The sequence below is a fragment of the Hylobates moloch genome, unplaced genomic scaffold (genome assembly GCF_009828535.3).
Source record: "Hylobates moloch isolate HMO894 unplaced genomic scaffold, HMol_V3 SCAFFOLD_3, whole genome shotgun sequence".
Taxonomy (NCBI): domain Eukaryota; kingdom Metazoa; phylum Chordata; class Mammalia; order Primates; family Hylobatidae; genus Hylobates; species Hylobates moloch.
This window is the reverse complement of record NW_026652278.1, coordinates 65,673,527-65,690,838: the sequence shown is the minus strand read 5'-3', so window position 1 is coordinate 65,690,838 and position 17,312 is coordinate 65,673,527. Positions and strand designations below refer to the sequence as shown.

Below are 17,312 nucleotides of genomic sequence, written 5' to 3'. Positions count from 1 at the left end.
GCCAGCTCGGAACTCGCCTGGGGCGCCGCCGGCGGCGGAGGGAGCGTGACTGCGCTTCGCAGGGCGCTAGGAGGCATTGTCGCCGTAAGTGGAGCCAAAAGCGGCCCGGAGCGGGACCACACGCTTCTTGCCCCGCAAAGTAAACGTAGTCCGAGGTCAAGCGTTGCAGGGGCTGGGGGAGAGAGGGCGAGAAGTGTCCCGATTTTTGCAGCGTCCCCTCCCCTCCCCCAGGTCACCCGGTGGAAAAGAGCAGCGGTGCACCAGCGGAGGCTCTGGCGGTGCCAAGGGGCCCGGCATGCGCGGGCTCTTGCTTGCTCACTGCACTTGGATCCCGATGGTTCAGGGGAGTGGGTGCAGAGGTGCCAGGGGATAGGGAGCTCGGAGAAGGGCTCCCGGGCGGGCCTCCATTCCTCGCGGGAGGCGCCCTTGCTTGGAGAGGCTGCTGTGTATTTCGTCCCCGAAGCGACACTTTCGGGGTTTGCTTCCGCTCTGGGGAGCTGCAGACGCTTGCTCTAGAGCGTGCCTCTCGGCCTCCGGGCAGCGTGGGAGCCCCGGGCCCTCTGCGATCACTACCATTCTTCCCTCTGCCAGCTTTATTCTCCCAGTCCCCGCCTGCCGGGCCAGCGGACGAGGTGCCATTGGCTGCAGGCACCGGGGGTGAGGCGGGTCCTGGCACGCGGGGCGGGGGGACCCTTGCCTGGCTACCGCGCGTAGTGCTGGAGGCTCAGTCCGAGGATGCCTAGATGTTAGCGAGGGAGCACGCGCTGAGCTTCCCGAACCCCATGCCCAAAAACAAGGCGCCAGCAGGTCCTGCTCTCGTCCCAGCGGGCTTCTTTCCCTGGGGTGGGAAAGTGGGTCAACTTCGTTCTGATCTGAAGGGGGGTTTGGGACTGTTTGGGTCGCTCCTCACCTCCCCACCCGCTCCCCGGCTTGGCATGGTCCAGAGCCCGGGCTGGAGCCAGCGGAAGGGCCAGCTCGCACACATGGCTCCGGAGGCTCCGGTTGCCCATCCGAGCCGCTGCCAGGTTCTAACGTTCCCAACTGACAACACCAGTAACTAAATATAGGAGCAGATGGTGGGGACGGGCTGTCGCAGCGGCTCCTTTGCAGAGGTCTCCGGACTGCAGATAAGGTAGAGTTATTGATGGTAAGGGCTGGAGTCAGGAGGCCAGGTCAGGGTTTAAGCAAAAATCACTCCTCCCCCAGCCAGCCTGAGTCCAGGTGAAACCAGGTTATAGGGACAGGAGGGCTGTATTGTCAGCTCCCCCAAAAGCAGGACAACGTTTTTGTCTGGCATTGAATTTATTACATCCAAACTTCCTCTCTACACCTGTTTAATTACCTACTGGTAATGCCTTGGTGTGGGAAACATGTAATGGTTTGCAAAGTCCTTTCCAAAAAGTTACATATCAGTTACTTCCCACAATAATCCAGTGAGGAAGGTGGTATTTCCATTTTACAAATGGGACTGCTCACAACACTGTTAACTTTGCAAAACTATGGATTCGGCTGCCTTCCTCAAAAAACTTCTCTTAGTTCACTACACAGAAGCAGAGGACAGCCTTGTAAGAGGGCTGCAGTTCCCTTCCTCAGTAATCTGGGAGCCCGTTGTCTCCCTGTCTCTCTCTCTCACCTGAATCTCTCTGCGTACCTGCTGCTCAGCCCCTGTCCCTTTCCCCTGGCCATGCCATGTGCCTTCACACCCCCCTAGGCCTGGCCCTGTAGCCTTACTAGTATCAGGCTCATCCTGCCTCCCAGTGGGAAGCTTGTTCTAGCCCATACCCGGTCTTTGCCCCTTTAATCCCACAGTGGGGGCCTTATGGAAGGTGCCCAGGAGACGTTTGCTGGATTTAAACATTTCACCGGACCACGATGCTCACTCTGAGGAACGGGGTTGGGGGGGGGTGTGGACAGGGCCATGCTTTGAGGATGTAGGCAGTGTGAGTATGAGCTTCCACCCTGTGTTGACGTGTCTCTGGGATTTGGAGTGCTTTCCTTGACAATTTCAAAGGCCTACCCTGTATTGCCTGGGACTGGCTGGGACCAGTAGTGCCAGCTGGCTGGGGTGCCCCAAGTGGCAATCTGGCCCATGTGGGCTGATGGTGTCTGCTTCTCTCTTTTGGGACACTCTGTGACTCTCCACTACCACCATCCCTGCAGATGGCATAGACCAGGTACCCTGAGGAGCCCAGGCCTGTCAGCTGGACTTCATGAAACAATTCTTCCTTGTGGAGGAAGGGGCAGTTTTAGGTGAAGGGAGGATGGCTTCCTAGCTAGTTAATAAGTGTGATAATTTTAAGCAGCAGGAACCTTTTGGGGGTCCTGAGCACGTTTGTGCTGTACTCAGAGCATCCTCCATCCTCTGGCATAGAAGGAAGGGGCCCTTCTTTCTATTGAATTGCCCTGACACCTAGACTTTACGTGTTGTTTCTGTTCCTGTACCTGTGTCCACTCTGACCCACACAATAGGATGTCTGAACTTGCCACCAGTGGTGAAATTTTTAATCTGACTAGTTTTCATCAGTGGTCTAAGGCAAGGGTCCTCAACCCCTGGGCTGTGGATGGCATAGGTCCGTGGTCTGTGAGGAACCGGCTGCACAGCAGGAGGTGAGCATCAGTAAGCATTACCGCCTGAACTCTGCCTGCTGTCAGACCAGCGGCCGCATTAGATTCTCCTAGGAGCCTGAACCCTACTGCAAACTGCGAATGCGATGGATCTAGGTTGTGTGCTCCTTATGAGAATCTAATGCCTGATGATCTGAGGTGGAATAGTTTCATTCCTCTCCCACTACAGTGGGAAAAATTGTGTTCCAGGAAACCGAAAAGGTTGGGGACCGCTGATCTAAGGCACCACCTCTCCCACCTGGTGGCAGCTAGTAGAATTGCAGGCATAGTGCCTGATTGAAAGTATTCAGCCCAGGTGATCCCACCAGGGCTACCCCGACCCTGGGCAGCTTGGTGGCTTCCCTTCCTTTCTCTCTCTGCTGTGAGGCCAGGATTGCTTCAGTGCTGTTCTTCAGAAAGCTCTTCCTCATCAGAATCGCAAGTCAGAGTTGTTTCCCGCATTTCTTTCTCCCTCTTCATTCTTATCCCTCATACCTAGGAGATGCTCAGTAAATGTTTATGATTATTGATGATGAATTGGAGATGGAGAAAGGAGGGACCATGGAATGGTGGGAAGAGTCCTAGGCTGGGACTTAGGATACCTAGGTTTTTTGTTTTCATCTAGCTGATTTGCCTCCCCTCTTGGGTCCTCAGCTTTCCCATTCATAAAGGGGTTAGAACAAGTCACCAAGATGCTAGCAACATGGCTGTGATTTAGGCTTAGGGGTACGGTCTTCGAGGCAGCATGGTGAAGTTGTTGGGTCCAGTTTGCCACAGTTCTTTCTATTCCCTTCTGCCCTGCACTGGCTCGCCTTATGCAGATTGGCCACCTGGCACTGTTAGGCATTTGGTTTTTGACCCTTCTCAATTTAGACAGTGTCTTAGATTTGTTGTAAGAGTCTCTTGACCTGTATTCAGATTGGAAACACAAATGATGTCTGTTGATCATCACCATTAGGGGATGCTAACTAAGACCTGTGTTCAGTGTGTGGAGAGAAGCACAGTATAGGTCTATTCCCTGCCCCCAACCTGCCCACAGGCCAACAGGGGAGACAAGTGTTTGTTTGTTTATTTATTTATTTTTGAGACAAAGCTTTGCTCTTGTCGCCGAGGCTGGAGTGCAATGGCATGATCTCGGCTCACTGCAACCTCTGCCTCCTGGGTCCAAGCGATTCTCCTGCCTCAGCCTCCCGAGTAGCTGGGATTACAGGCATGTACAACCATGCCTGGCTATTTTTTTTTTTGAGCCTGAGGTTCACTCTTGTTGCCCAGGCTGGAGTGCAATGACACAATCTCGGCTCACTGCAACCTCTGCCTCCTGGGTTCAAGTGATTCTTCTGCCTCAGCTTCCTGAGGTGCCTGCCACCACGCCCAGCTAATTTTTGTATTTTTAGTACAGATGGGGTTTTACCATGTTGGCCAGGCTGGTCTTGCATTCCTGACCTTAGGTGATCTGCCCACCTCGGCCTTCCAAAGTGCTGGGATTACAGGTGTGAGCCACCGCGCCCGACCATTTTTTTTTTTTGTATTTTTAGTAGAGATGGAGTTTTACCATGTTGGTCAGGCTGGTTTCCAACTCCCGACCTCAAGTGATCCACCCGCCTAGGCCTCCTAAAGTGCTGGGATTACAGGTGTGAGTCACTGCGCCCGGCTGACAAGTGTATATTTAAAAGCTCATAAATAATCCAGGTGACTTGTGCTAAGTCATTAAGTGCTACTGAAACTCAGAGGGAGGAGAGAATACTGAGGCAATAAGAGGAGATTTCCTGGAGGTGGAGAGATAGAAATTCCACTCATTCCTCAAAGATGAGTTCTCTCAGTGTTTTGTTCAGACTCACATGAGTATTAAACTGGGGTTATATGCTGCTGTTACATCCACATATGCACTGCTTTATCCTCTTAACTTTTATTGAGTATTTACATGTCCTGGGCTCTAAGCTAGACAGGTATATATATTTTGTTCAATCCTCATATTAACCTAGCAAGTTGAGTATTACTAGATCTCCTATTCATATGAAGAAGAAACAGGCTCAGAGGAGTTAAGAAACTCTCCCAAAGCTAATAAATGGGGGAGTTGAGCATTTGACCTGTCTCCAAAATCAGTGTTTTCCCACTGCTCTGTATGTGTGTCTCAAACCTTTAGTGCCAGCCTCTTTAGTGGAAATGCACACACATGCTAAACTCGCAGTAACTCCCTGAAGCAGATGGGTGGGCTTGGCCAGCCCTGGCTTGGCCTTGCCTGCCCTGCTTGTCCAGTTGACCATGTGGGAACTTTTTCTTGGTGACTGTTAGCTCTTAGCACTGTCCCCATGCCCCTTCTCTCACCCTTCACCTTCTTCTGCCTTTGGCCATTGGAGTGAGTTCACTGGAGCTTCTTGAGCTGTCTGTGAAGCTGGGACTGGGGTCTTGGGGCAAAGGGGGGTGCTGACCTTGGACTTGAGCTCATTCCTCTCTCCATGGGGTGCTGCTATTTTTATAAAGAAGTGAGCACTGGCTATGGAGCTGGGCTGACCCGATTCTTGCCACTTACTCACTTTGACCTTGGCCAGGTCACCTAGCCCCTCTCTGTGCTCGTTTCCTTCTCTGTAATAAACAGGGAGTTGAGGGTGTTTGCAAGTCCTTATATCTCAACACCTTATCATTTTGTTTTCCTCACCTTTCTTTCAGCCTCTTTTCCTCTAGTGATCCAATTTCTCTTCTCTCATTTCTATCTCCACCCCCCGGCCCCTGCCCACTTTTCTTGCAGATAAACTCAGCATCAGGCTGATAATCAGGTCTGCAGGCTAGTGCTGTAACCTCTCCTTCCTGCTGGCACATGGGAAAGGAATTCTTAGAGACCACCCACTGCCAGTCCGTGTGTTCTGATGGGCTTACAGGGCTCTGATTTGCCTTCATGTCCCCACTTCCTGTCACGCACAAGGCAGATATGGGTGGGGTGAACAGGGGAGCTGGGGAAATTGTCCTGGGCAGGGTGTGGACAGGGGACCAGCTTAGAGGCTGTGGGATGGAGGGACAGGTGTCTTTCTCCTGCAGTTGGCTGCACCCTACCTCCTTCCCAATGCCCTGCCTATAGAGTGAATCACAGGCCAGCACACCCCTGAGTCCTCACACCTCCCTGGCTGCTGGCTCAGGCCTGGTCCCCATGTCTGGTGAGGTCACACATGTTGATCCTCCCAGAAAACCAGTAGAACTCAGCTGCCAGACTGGCAGACCAGCTTGTGCAAAGGCCAAGCTGGATGTGGCCTGAGCTCTTGGCCCTGCAAGAGGAGGTGAGTGGCCTGGGGCCCTCCCTGCAGGCTTCCTGACAGCCTGGGTCCTGGGGGAGAAGGATGCTGGAGGGGGATGCCTGGGTGGGCCCCTGGCTGGCAGGCGGGCACTTCATGGCACTGCGTCTTCCCCAGGCTCAGGCCCTTTTGTGAGCAGCAGACCAGCCTGGGGGCTGGCAGCAGGACACCTGTGTCTGCATGCTGAAGAAGATGGGTGAGGCCGTGGCCAGAGTAGCAAGGAAGGTCAACGAGACGGTGGAGAGCGGCTCTGACACTCTGGGTGAGTGAGGGCAAGGCTTTTCCCAACTTCCCTGGAAGCAGTTGTGAGATCAGCTTAGAAATGAAACAGAGATGAAAGACACAAGCATCAGTGTGCAACCTCATCCTGAGAATAAGTGTTTTGTGGAACTTTCATTGCAACAGTGTGTAATTTGTGTAAGACATTTCTTACTGTGGGTCCTGGTCAAAGAGGTTTGAAAACCACTGAGTGATGGGGCCTGCCTGCTTGTCCTTTGACTGCCGATGACTGTGTGTGCCCTTGGACCAGGTGAAAATACACAGCTCATCCTGGCCAAGTAGCATCTGTGTGCCAGGCCCCGTGCTGGGCGCCTCCTGAATGTTATCTTGTTGAATCTTCACAGGCTCCCTGTGAATGAAGCCAGCTGGGCGTGGCTAGCCTCAGTCATCCCATGAAGAAAGGTGATGGCAAAATGGGTTTCTTTGAGGTTGCCCAGCTGGGAGACCCCTTTACACTCCACTATTTTTCTTGAATTGTGTCTTATATATTTTTTTGCTTTGAATTGGCCAGGGCGCTTTATTCCATCAATTACCCCAAGACTCCCAAGCATTTAGGCAAACTATCCCATTTAATTGAATTCAGCAGATACTTATTGACTGTCCACCAAGTGCAAGGGGCAGCAGGGGATACAGTGCAGTTACCTGTGTGTGTGCCTGTGTGTGCGTGCATGTGCCCGAGTGTGTTTGTGTGCGTGTGTGTATGTGCATGTATGTCACCCCTGGAATGCAGGCACCACTGTAGAGGCCTTGGAGCACAGTCCTGCCTTGGGGATGATCTTGCAGATAGGCAGGCAGAATTGGAGTTAGGTACATGGAGAGGAATTTCACAGGCAGGTAGGGTTGTGTGTGTGTGTGTGTGTGTGTGTGTGTGTGTCTGTCTGTCTGTCTGTCTGTCTCACAAAGGAGCGCTTCCTTCCATGGTAGTTACTGCCTCAGCAAAATCACAGAGACTTTTGGAAAGGCAGTCAGAGGCAGAGAGAGGTGGTCCAGGAAGAGGAGAGACACTCAGCCTTCAGGATGAGCTTGATCACTGCCTCTTCCAGGAAGCCCTCCACCTTCCCTCATCCACCCTTTGCTCCCTTCCTCCTCTGTAGCACCCCTTCAGCATCTGTAGAGCACAGGGACCCTGTGGTTGTTTGCTTCCCCCTGCCCTGCCCCAGAGCCCAGCGCAGTGTCAGACACTTCGTAAACGTGTGGAAGTGTTTGCTGAGCTTAGCTAAGGCGAGAGGCATTTCCTCTATCAGCAGGCTCACCGAAGATCGTCACTGGTGTTAGAGGGGAGCCTTTGGAAGGAGCCTTAAGCTAGTGAGCTGATGACTGTGAGCCCTCAGTGAAGGAATTCCGGAATCCTGTACTGGTCGGTAATATGGTTGTTTCAGGCTCTCTACCACTGAGACTGCGGTTCAGAGCTAGGCTTTGAGTCACATGGGCCTGGATTTGAATCCCTACTCTGCCACCCACTCACCTGGTACTGTAGCAGATTGCTTAACCTCTCAGAGCCTCAGTTTCTTTGTCTATAAAATGGGAATGGTAATTGTGTCTACCTCATCAAGGTAGTTAAGAGTAATTGGAATGTCTGTAAGGTGTTTGGCACATAGGGAGCTCAATAAATGGCAGCTATTATTTTTAATTTTGGCTCATTCCCAAAAGCTGGTGGCGGGACCTAAGCCCTTCCCCTTGCAAATGCACCTTCTACGGGTGTCAGCCAGCCAGGTCTGCGCTGGGTGTTCTTCTCACTGCCTTCCAATGGAGGGTTCAGTGCAAATCGACAGATGTCTGTAGTGAGTAACCTACCCCTGCTTCAAAATGTCACAGGGGTCCGGGCATGGTGGCTCATTCCTGTAATCTCAGCATTTTGGGAGGCCGAAGCAGGTGGATCGCTTGGATCCAGGAGTTCAAGACCAACCTGGCCAACATACTAAAACATACTAAAAATTCAAAAAATTAGCTGGTGTGGTGGTACACGCATGTAATCCCAGCTACTTGCGAGGCTGAGGCAGGAGAATCACCTGAACTCAGGAGATGGAGGTTGCAGTGAGTCAAGATCTCACCACTGCACCTCCAGCTTGGGTGATGGAGCAAGGTTCCATCTCAAAAAAAAAAAAAAAAAAAAAAAAGGTGTCACAGGGGATAGGGACACAGCAGCTCCAATTCAGATGTGGCAGGAGTGGAGAGGCCTCAGGGGAGGGAAAACAATTCTCACCAGGGCGTTGGGGAAGCTGCCTAGGGGGTGGGTGGTGTTTGAGAGAGGATGTTTCAGGAGGCAGCGGTGAGGAGACAGGCACTCCAGGCAGTGTCGGGGGTGTGCCTGAGTTGGAGGAGAGGCCCTGCCCAGTTATAGCAGCATTGGGGCAGGTGGTGAGGGATGGTGCCTGGCAGGTGGAGAGCCTGGAAGGCCATGTTGAGGAGCCCCTGAACTTCAACGTCCATGGACTGGAGATTGCAAGGTCAGGTGGGCAGGTGGGCATTTCTGTGAGCTAAAGAGTGAACACCCTGCATCAGGTGAAGTGTGCAGGGCGGCTAGGGCAGGGCATGCTGTGACCAGCTCCCTTGCACTGCCTGGGGGCCATACCCACCAAGGAACCCAAGCAGTTCTCTGGCCACCCTGCCAGACCACTGCCATGCCTGGGATTGGAACCTTGATTTCTGGCACCAGAGCCTGGGCCCTGTCTCCACCATGCAGCCCTGGGGTGGGGGCAGATGTTTGGTGATTGCCAAGGTCATGACTGCTGTGAAGCTCTAGTCAAGTTGGGAGAGCCTTTAGCCATGGCAATCTTGCCTGAAGCTCAAGACTTTCATGTGGAGGGGACTGGGTCTTAAAGTTGTGGTTGAATAACAGGGATCCTTTGCATCTGTGCAGTGGCCAGAGAAGAAGCAAAATTTCCAACCTGGCCTTAGTGGGCACTTGTAATCCTGACCCTTAGGAAATGGAGCTGACCAGGCTTATACAATCTAAGGGGGCTGGGTCTAAGCAGTTAGCATGTATTGAGTACCTGCTGTATACTGGTTGCTTGGGGGCTCCCAGGAATGTGTGTAGTAGAGTCCTGGACCTGAGACCAGCCCACCACCCACAAGACAGTCTTCAGAGAGCAGTGACACACAGGCTCCATGCTAAGGTGTGTCGGATGGAACACAGGTTGTCCTAATTCAGAGGTGGGAGATATTGCTGGGTATTGAAGTAGACCTGGAAGGCTTTCTGGAGGAGGTGGTAATTGAATTGAATCATAAAGTAACTCTATATGGTTCTCATGTAAAATAGCTAACAATCTGAAGCATCCTAAACATCCAGCACCAGAAAATTGCTTAAATAAATTTGGTTACAGCTATACAATGCTTTTTTTTTTTTTTTTTTTTTTTTGAGATGAAGTCGTCTTGCTTGCCCAGGCTGGAGTGCCATGGCACAATCTTGGCTCACTGCAACCTCCCTCTCGTGGGTTCAAGTGATTTTCCTTCAGCCTCCCAAGTAGCTGGGATTACAGGTGTGTGCCACCATGCCTGGCTTATTTTTCTATTTTTTTTTTTTTTTTTAGTAGAGATGGGGTTTTGCCATGTTGGCCAAGCTGGTCTTGAACACCTGGCTTCAAGTGATCCACCTGCCTCAGCCTCCTAAAGTGCTGGGATTGTAGGCGTGAGCCACCGCACCCGGCCTATATGCTATTTATGTAGCATCAACAATGGAGTGTAATATTTCATTGTATGATTGAATAAAGACTGGCACATTCTCGGCCAGGCACAGTGGCTCATGCCTTTAATCCCAGCACTTTGGGAGGCTGAGGCAGGCAGATCAAAAGGTCAGGAGATCAAAACCATCCTGGCTAACATGGTGAAACCCCATCTCTACTAAAAATACAAAAAAATTAGCCGGGCGTGGTGGCGGGTGCCTGTAGTCCCAGCTACTCGGGAGGCTGAGGCAGGAGAATGGTGTGAACCTGGGAGGCAGGGCTTGCAGTGAGCTGAGATCGCGCCACTGGACTCCAGCCTGGGCGACAGAGTGAGACCCCGTCTCAAAAAAAAAAAAAAAAGAGAGAGGAAGGACTGGCACATTCTCATATATAACGTGAATTGGAAAAAATCAAGAATGCCAAACCGTATGTAGGGTAAGGTACGAATTATGTTAAACCTGTGCATATATGTAGGAAAGAAAATGGAAGGAAATAACCAATATGGAAATGGGAGTTAGAAAATACTATTTTGCATTTTCTAAAGGTTCTATAATGAACGTATTACTCTTAAAATTAGAGAACAGATTTTAGGGAAAGGACCACCTGCCACTATGGAACTAAAACACACATCTCGACAACAGATGAGAGTTCAGGGGTAGCTCATTCTCAAAGCCGAGGCCCCTGGGAGAGGCACAGGCTTCCCTGGCTTTTCCCGTCCTGCTGGGTTGCCTCCCGGGGTGGTACTCCAGAGCCACAGGTGCTGCTGCAGAGTGGGAGATCCCCTGTAGAGACTGGGATGGAAGAGCTCAGTTACAGGCTTTCTCTCACCTTACTCAGGCAAGTAACCCTGGTAAGCACTTCGCACGCTCCCCAGTGCTCCTGGGGCACCCTTGGCTAGAGCTGGAGCCAGACCTGCTTCCTCCTGTAACTCGAGGCGAGGATCCCAGCCTTTCTCACTCCACTCCAAGCTTCTCCATCCCTGGAGACATGGGTTCCTTTCCATTTGGCCCCTGAGAGGCCCTCAGCTTGAGTTGAAGCTGCTTTCCTCCCAGCCTCTCACCCCTCCTCAGCATCATCTTCTAGATGCTTCTAAGGAGCATGCAGAGTTGCAAACTGCCCCTTAGGTAGTCTGCCTCTCCTGAGTCAGGCTCTCTTTCCCTGCCCCTTTTCCATCTGGGATTCCATGGGTCCTGGATTGCCGAGGGGCCTCAGTCTGACCCCACCCTTCCCTCCAGCCTGTGGTTGTGGGGCCAGGCTTCCCTGCACCCCACTTCTCTCCGGGTCTTAGGCTCCCGGCTCTGCAGTGTGCATGGGGGCTGGCTTTTAAAGAATGATCGTGATGCAGAGGGGCAGGATTTGAAAAGGCCTGAGGCCCGAGACTCTACTACACACATCCCTGGGAGCCCCCAGGCACCTAGTACACAGCAGGTACTCAATACATGCTAACTGCTTATATTTTTGGTAGAGACCCTGTCTCTACTAAAAATAAAATTTAAAAAATTAGCCAGGTGCAGTGGCACGCGCCTGTAGTGTCAGCTACTTTGGGAGGCCGAGGCGAGAGGACTGCATGAGTCCTGGAGGTTGAGGCTGCAGTGAGCCATGATCGGGCCACTGCACTCCAGCCTGGGCAAGAAAAAGTTCTATTTTAAAAATCTGATATAATATACTCTAGTTTCTCTTCAGATCCAATAAATCTTTTGCTTCTTACTGAAAAAAAAATCTGATTTAAGGGAATAATCTTATTTCTTTCTTATGCTCTATTTTTTATTTCTTTAATCGTTTTAGAAACAAGGTCTTGCCCTGTCACCCAGGCTGGAGTGCAGTGGCTCAATCATAGTTCCCTGCAGCCTTGAATTCCTGGACTCAAGTGATCCTCCCACCTCAGCCTTCCAAGTAGTTGAGACTATAGGCACTTGCTACTACACCGACTAATTTTTAAAATATTTTGTAGAGATGGGGTCTCACTATGTTGCCTAGGCTGTTCTCAAACTCCTGGGCTCAAGCTATCCTCTTGTCTCAGCCTATACTTAGTTTTAAATCTTTACTGCTTTTTCTTTTTTTTGAAACGGAGTCTCACTCTGTCGCCTAGGCTGGAGTGCAGTGGCGTGATCTCGGCTCACTGCAACCTCCACCTCCCGGGTTCAAGCAATTCTCCTGCCTCAGCCTCCCAAGTAGCTGGGGTTACAGGTGTGTACCACCACACCTGGTTAATTTTTAATTTTTGTACTTTTAGTAGAGACAGGGTTTCATCATGTTGGCCAGGATAGTCTTGAACTCCCGGCCTCAAGTGATCCACCCTCCTCAGTCTCCCAAAGTGCTAGGATTACAGGCTTGAGCCATCATGCCTGGCCTGCTTTTTCTATAACAGGACATTCTTGAGGGTTTGAGTCTGTTGTTCCTGCTGACTTTTGCTCACAGTAGGTTATTCTGGGTGGACTTTATATAATAATTTGGACCCTGTGCTCCTGTCTGGTGAACTATCATCCGTGTAATCCTGGGTCGCAGGGCTGTGTCCTCTGGAGGGGTCGTGATTGCTTTGGTCAGGTGCCTGTGTGTGACCAGCCTAGAAGCACGTCTTTTGTTAATGTCTCAGCCCTAAGGGCTTCTGTATATGAATTAAGGGCTGTGAATATTCAAACCCTAAGTATGAACGGGTCTGTGATTTCAGAATCTTAGTGGAGATTTTTGTTTTCTAACAATTCAGTGCCCAGGCAAAGACTAAACTGCTTTTCGTCTTATCAGGTAGTAGATTTTTATTATTTTATTATTTTATTATGTTTTATTATCAAGTAGATTTGGCTCATTACAACCTCCACTTCCCGTGTTCAAGCGATTCTCCTGCCTCAGCTATCCCCAAAAATTACCTGGGCACCTGCCACCACGCCCAGCTAATTTTTGTATATTTAGTAGAGATGGGGTTTCACCATGTTGCCCAGGCTGGTCTCGAACTCCTGACCTCAAGTGATCCACCTGTTTCAGTCTCCCAAAGTGCTGGGATTCACATTCTCTATTTTTGATCTTTTGGACTTGCTCTTATTAAATGCCAGGCATCGTGGTAAACAGTTTGCTGGTTTTAACTCATTTAATCCCCCATGACAACTCTATGACAAAGGTGATGTTAATACTCCCATTTTACAGATGAGGAAAGAAAGGTGTGAGAAACATCTTTTATCCCGTGTGTGTGGTTTTTTTTTTTTTTTTTTTTTTTTGAGACAAGGTCTTACTCTGTCACCCAGGCGCTGGAGTGCAGTGGCACCATCTCGGCTCACGGCAATCTCTGCCTCCCAGGTGCGAGCATTTTATCTGTGTTTTTAAGTGTTTTGTTGTACACGGGTATTCAACTTCCCTCCTCTCCTGTTTTGCTTTTGCAGTGGTTTTCCTCTGTTTTATAGCTGCTGGAGCTAGGCTGAGTGTAGGCGACCTGCTGGTGACACAGCTCTTTGGAGTGGGAGCAGAGTTCATAGGTCAGCGTAGTGCACAGCCCTGCTTTTCCCCATCCACCCTGCTGCCTGCCCCGAGGGATGGGGGTGGAGATGAGGAGGAGGGCTGAGAGAACTAAGCGAGGCCAATGATGTGAACCTCCCTCTTCCCGCCTCCTCCCACCCACACACCTGCCTCTCCTCCCGGGTCTTCTTGGAACCACAGTGAGCCCACCCTGTTCCTTGAAAAGGAGGAAAATAAGCAGAGGTGAACATCTACCTTTGTATCTAATATTTACATCATTGTTAGGCTGTCTCGAGTTAAAGAAATGATGGGGACAGCCCCCATGGACTGCTTTCATGGGCAAATGTCCCTCTGTCAGTTCCTTCACTCCTGCAGGATTTTCTAAAGGGTAGGTCCTGGGTAACCAACATCAGGACTGTAGGAGTACTGGTTAAAAATGCAGATTCAGGCCGGGCACGGTAGCTCACACCTGTAATCCTAGAACTTTGGGAGGCTGAGGCGGGCAGATTGCCTGAGCTCAGGAGTTCGAGACCAGCCTGGGCAACACAGTGAAACCCCGTCTCTACTAAAATACAAAAATTTAGCTGGGCGTGGCGGCATGCGCTTGTAGTCCCAGCTACTCAGGAGGCTGAGGCAGGAGAATTGCTTGAACCTGGGAGGCGGAGGTTGCACAGTGAGCTGAGATCGCGCTACTACACTCCAGCCTGGGTGACAGAGTGAGACTCAGTCCCTGCCGCCGCCAAAAATAAATAAAAATAAAACCTCAGTTAATTTCAGAAAAAAAAAATGCAGATTCGAGCTGGGCACGGTGGCTGACGGCTGTAATCCTTGTGGTGGGTAGATCACTTGAGGTCAGGAGTTCGACACCAGCCTGGCCAACATGGTGAAACCCGTCTCTACTAAAAATGCAAAACTGGTCGGGCGCGGTGGTTCACTCCTGTAATCCCAGCACTTTAGGAGGCCGAGGTGGGCAGATCACGAAGTCAGGAGATCAAGACCATCCTGGCTAACACAGTGAAACCCCATCTGTACTAAAAATACAAAAAATTATCTGGGCGTGGTGGTGGGCGCCTGTAGTCCCAGCTACTTGGGAGGCTGAGGCAGAAGAATCACTTGAACCCAGGAGGCGGAGCTTGCAGTAAGCCGAGATCGCGCCACTGCACTCCAGCCTGGGCGACAGAGTGAGACTCTGCCTCAAAAAAAAAAAAAAAAGCAAAAATTAGCGAGGCATGGTGATGCATGCCTGTAGTCTCAGCTACTTGAGAGGCTGAAGCTGGAGAATCTTCAGCCTGGGAGGTGGAGGTTGCAGTGAGCCAAGACTGTGCCACTGCACTCCAGCACTCCAGCCTGGGTGACAGTGAGATTCCATCTCAAAAAAAAAAAAAAAAAAAAAAAAAATGCAGATTTATGGGCACTACTCCAGAGCTGTGAAAATAGAATCTCTGAGGGTGGGGGCTGGTAGTGTGGATTTTAGCAAGCTTCCCAGATGATTCTGCCATGCCTTGACCTTATGTATTTTATTGTTATAATTTATATATATATAAAATTTACCCTTTTTAGTATATAGTTGAGTTCTGACAAACATATGTTTTTATAACCAACCACAACAAGACTCAGAACCTTTTTATCACCTTGTGCTCCCCTGCAGCCAAACCCTCCCCATCCCTGGTACCTGGGAGTCACTGATCTCTTTTCTATCCCTGTGGTTTTGCCTTTTCTAGGATATCATGGAAATGGAATGATAGAGTAAATAAGCTCTTGAGCCTGGCTTCTTTCACTTTAGCATCACGTGTTTGAGATTCATCCATGTTTGGTGGGAATTGGTAGTTCGTTCCTTTCACTGCTGAATAATAGCGTTACATGGTGTGGGTGTTCCATGATCCGTTTATCCTTTCATCTGCTGAAGGACATTTGGACTGTTTCCAGTTTTTTAACATCATGAACAAAGCCTGTAAACATTTGCGTACAGGTTTTGCTGTGAAGCAAAGTTTTCTTTTTCTTTTTTTTTTTTTTTTTTTAGACAGGGTCTCATTCTTTTGCCCAGGCTAGAGTGCAGTGCAGTGGTATGATCTTGGCTCACTGCAGCCTCCGCCCCCTGGGCTCAAGCGTCCTCCCACCTCAGCCTCCTGAGTAGCTAGGACTATGTGCGTGCACCACTGTACCTGGCTAATTTTTGTATTTTTTGTAGAGATGGGGTCTCCCTATGTTGGCGAGGCTGGTCTCAAACTCCTGGGCTCAAGTATTCCTCCTGCCTCAGCTTCCCAAAGTGCTGGGGTTATGGGCACAAACCACGGCATCTGGTCAGTAAAGTTTTCATTTCTTTCAGATAAATACGCAGGAGTAGGATTGCTGGGTTGTATAGTTGTCCCTCTATATCTGTGGGCATTGGTTCTGGGAGCCCCACAGATACCAATATTCAAGGATACTCAAGTCCTTTATATAAAGTGCTACAGTATTTGCATCTAACCTACACACATCCTTTTGTATACTTTAAATCATTTCTAGATTACTTATAGTACATAATACAATGTAAATGCTGTGTAAATAGTTGTATTGCTTTTTAAAATTTGTATTATTTATTTATTTTCAAATATTTTCTGTGTTTGGTTGAATTTGTGGGTACAAAACCCACAGGTATAGAGAGCCAACTCTATATATTAAGTATATGTTTGACTATAAAAAACTGCCACACTCTTTTCCGAAGAGATTAAGAGCTCCAATTCCTTCACATCCTTTTCAACACTTGGTATGGTTTTTAATTGTATACATTCTCTAGGGTGTAATGTATCTCATTGTAGTTTGATTTATTTTTTCTTTTTTTATCGTATTAAGAGGTGTATCATTGTAGTTTTAATTTACAGTTCTCTGATGATAAGTGATGTCGAACATCTTTTATTTTTATTTTATTTTATTTTATTTTTGAGACACAGTTTCACTTCTTGTCACCCAGGCTGGAGTACAGTGGCACAATCTCAGCTCACTGAAACCTCCGCCTCCCAGGTTCAAGTGATTCTCCTGCCTCAGCCTGCTGAGCAGCTGGGATTACAGGCACCTGCCACCATGCCTGGTTAATTTTTGTATTTTTAGTAGAGATGGGGTTTCACTATGTTGGCCAGGCTGGTCTTGAACTCCTGACCTCAGGTGATCTGCCTGCCTCGGCCTTCCAAAGTGCTGGGACTACAGGCATTAGCTACATGCCTGGCTGACGTTGTACAACTTTTCATGTGCTTGTTGGCTATCCATTCGTTTTTTTTTGTTTTTTTTTTTTTTGAGATGGAGCCTCGCTCTGTCGCCCAGGCTGGAGTGCAGTGGCACAATCTTGGCTCACTGCAGGCTCCGCCTCTCGGGGTTCACACCATTCTCCTGCCTCAGCCTCCTGAGTAGCTGGGACTACACGCACCCTCCACCTCGCCCAGCTAATTTTTTGTATTTTTAGTAGAGATGGGGTTTCACTGTGTTAGCCAGGATGGTCTCGATCTCCTGACCTCGTGATCCGCCCGCCTTGGCCTCCCAAAGTGCTGGGATTACAGGCGTGAGCCACCATGCCCGGCGTATCCATTCGTTTTTGATTAAATCTCTAGTCAAATCTTTTGCCCATTAAAAAACATTGGGTTTTCTTTCTTTTTAGTTTTGTTTTTTTCGAGGTGGGGTCTTGGTATGTTGCCCAGGCTGGAGTGCAGTGCTGTTCACAGGCACAATCATTGCACACTGTAGCCTGGAACTCCTGGGCTCAAGAGATCCTCCTATGTCAGCTTCCAGAGTAGCTGGAACTACAAGTGCGTGCCACCTGCCTGGCTCACATTTTTAATTTTGATGAAATTTAATTTATCGTTTTCTCTTCTATAGATGATACTTTTGGTATTGTATGTGAGAAGTCTTTGCCTAACCCAAGGTCACGAAGATTTTCTCCTATCAGGATCATTTGGGTATTGGTTAAGCATACAGATCCACGGACCCTACTCTAGAGCTTTAAAAGTTGAATCTCGCCAGGTGCGGTGGCTCACGCCTGTAATCCTAGCACTTTGGGGAGGCCGAGGTG

At 49.7% G+C, this 17,312-nt stretch overlaps 1 protein-coding gene across 4 annotated transcripts in view; it reads left to right on the top strand.

The window, feature by feature from the left end:
• LRRC20 (leucine rich repeat containing 20) overlaps positions 1-17,312 on the top strand; it is an 89,060-nt gene continuing 71,748 nt past the window's right edge. Inside the window, exons 1-2 of one of the 4 annotated variants that reach the window (XM_032139184.2) lie at positions 1-84; positions 6,006-6,150. In XM_032139184.2, the coding sequence (XP_031995075.1) occupies positions 6,069-6,150 (82 nt within the window). In that variant the 5' untranslated portion in view covers positions 1-84; positions 6,006-6,068. Of the gene's footprint in view, positions 85-992; positions 1,148-6,005; positions 6,151-17,312 lie in introns of those variants that run through there. The other 3 variants (XM_058436319.1, XM_058436320.1, XM_032139194.2) reach the window with 3 other exon arrangements.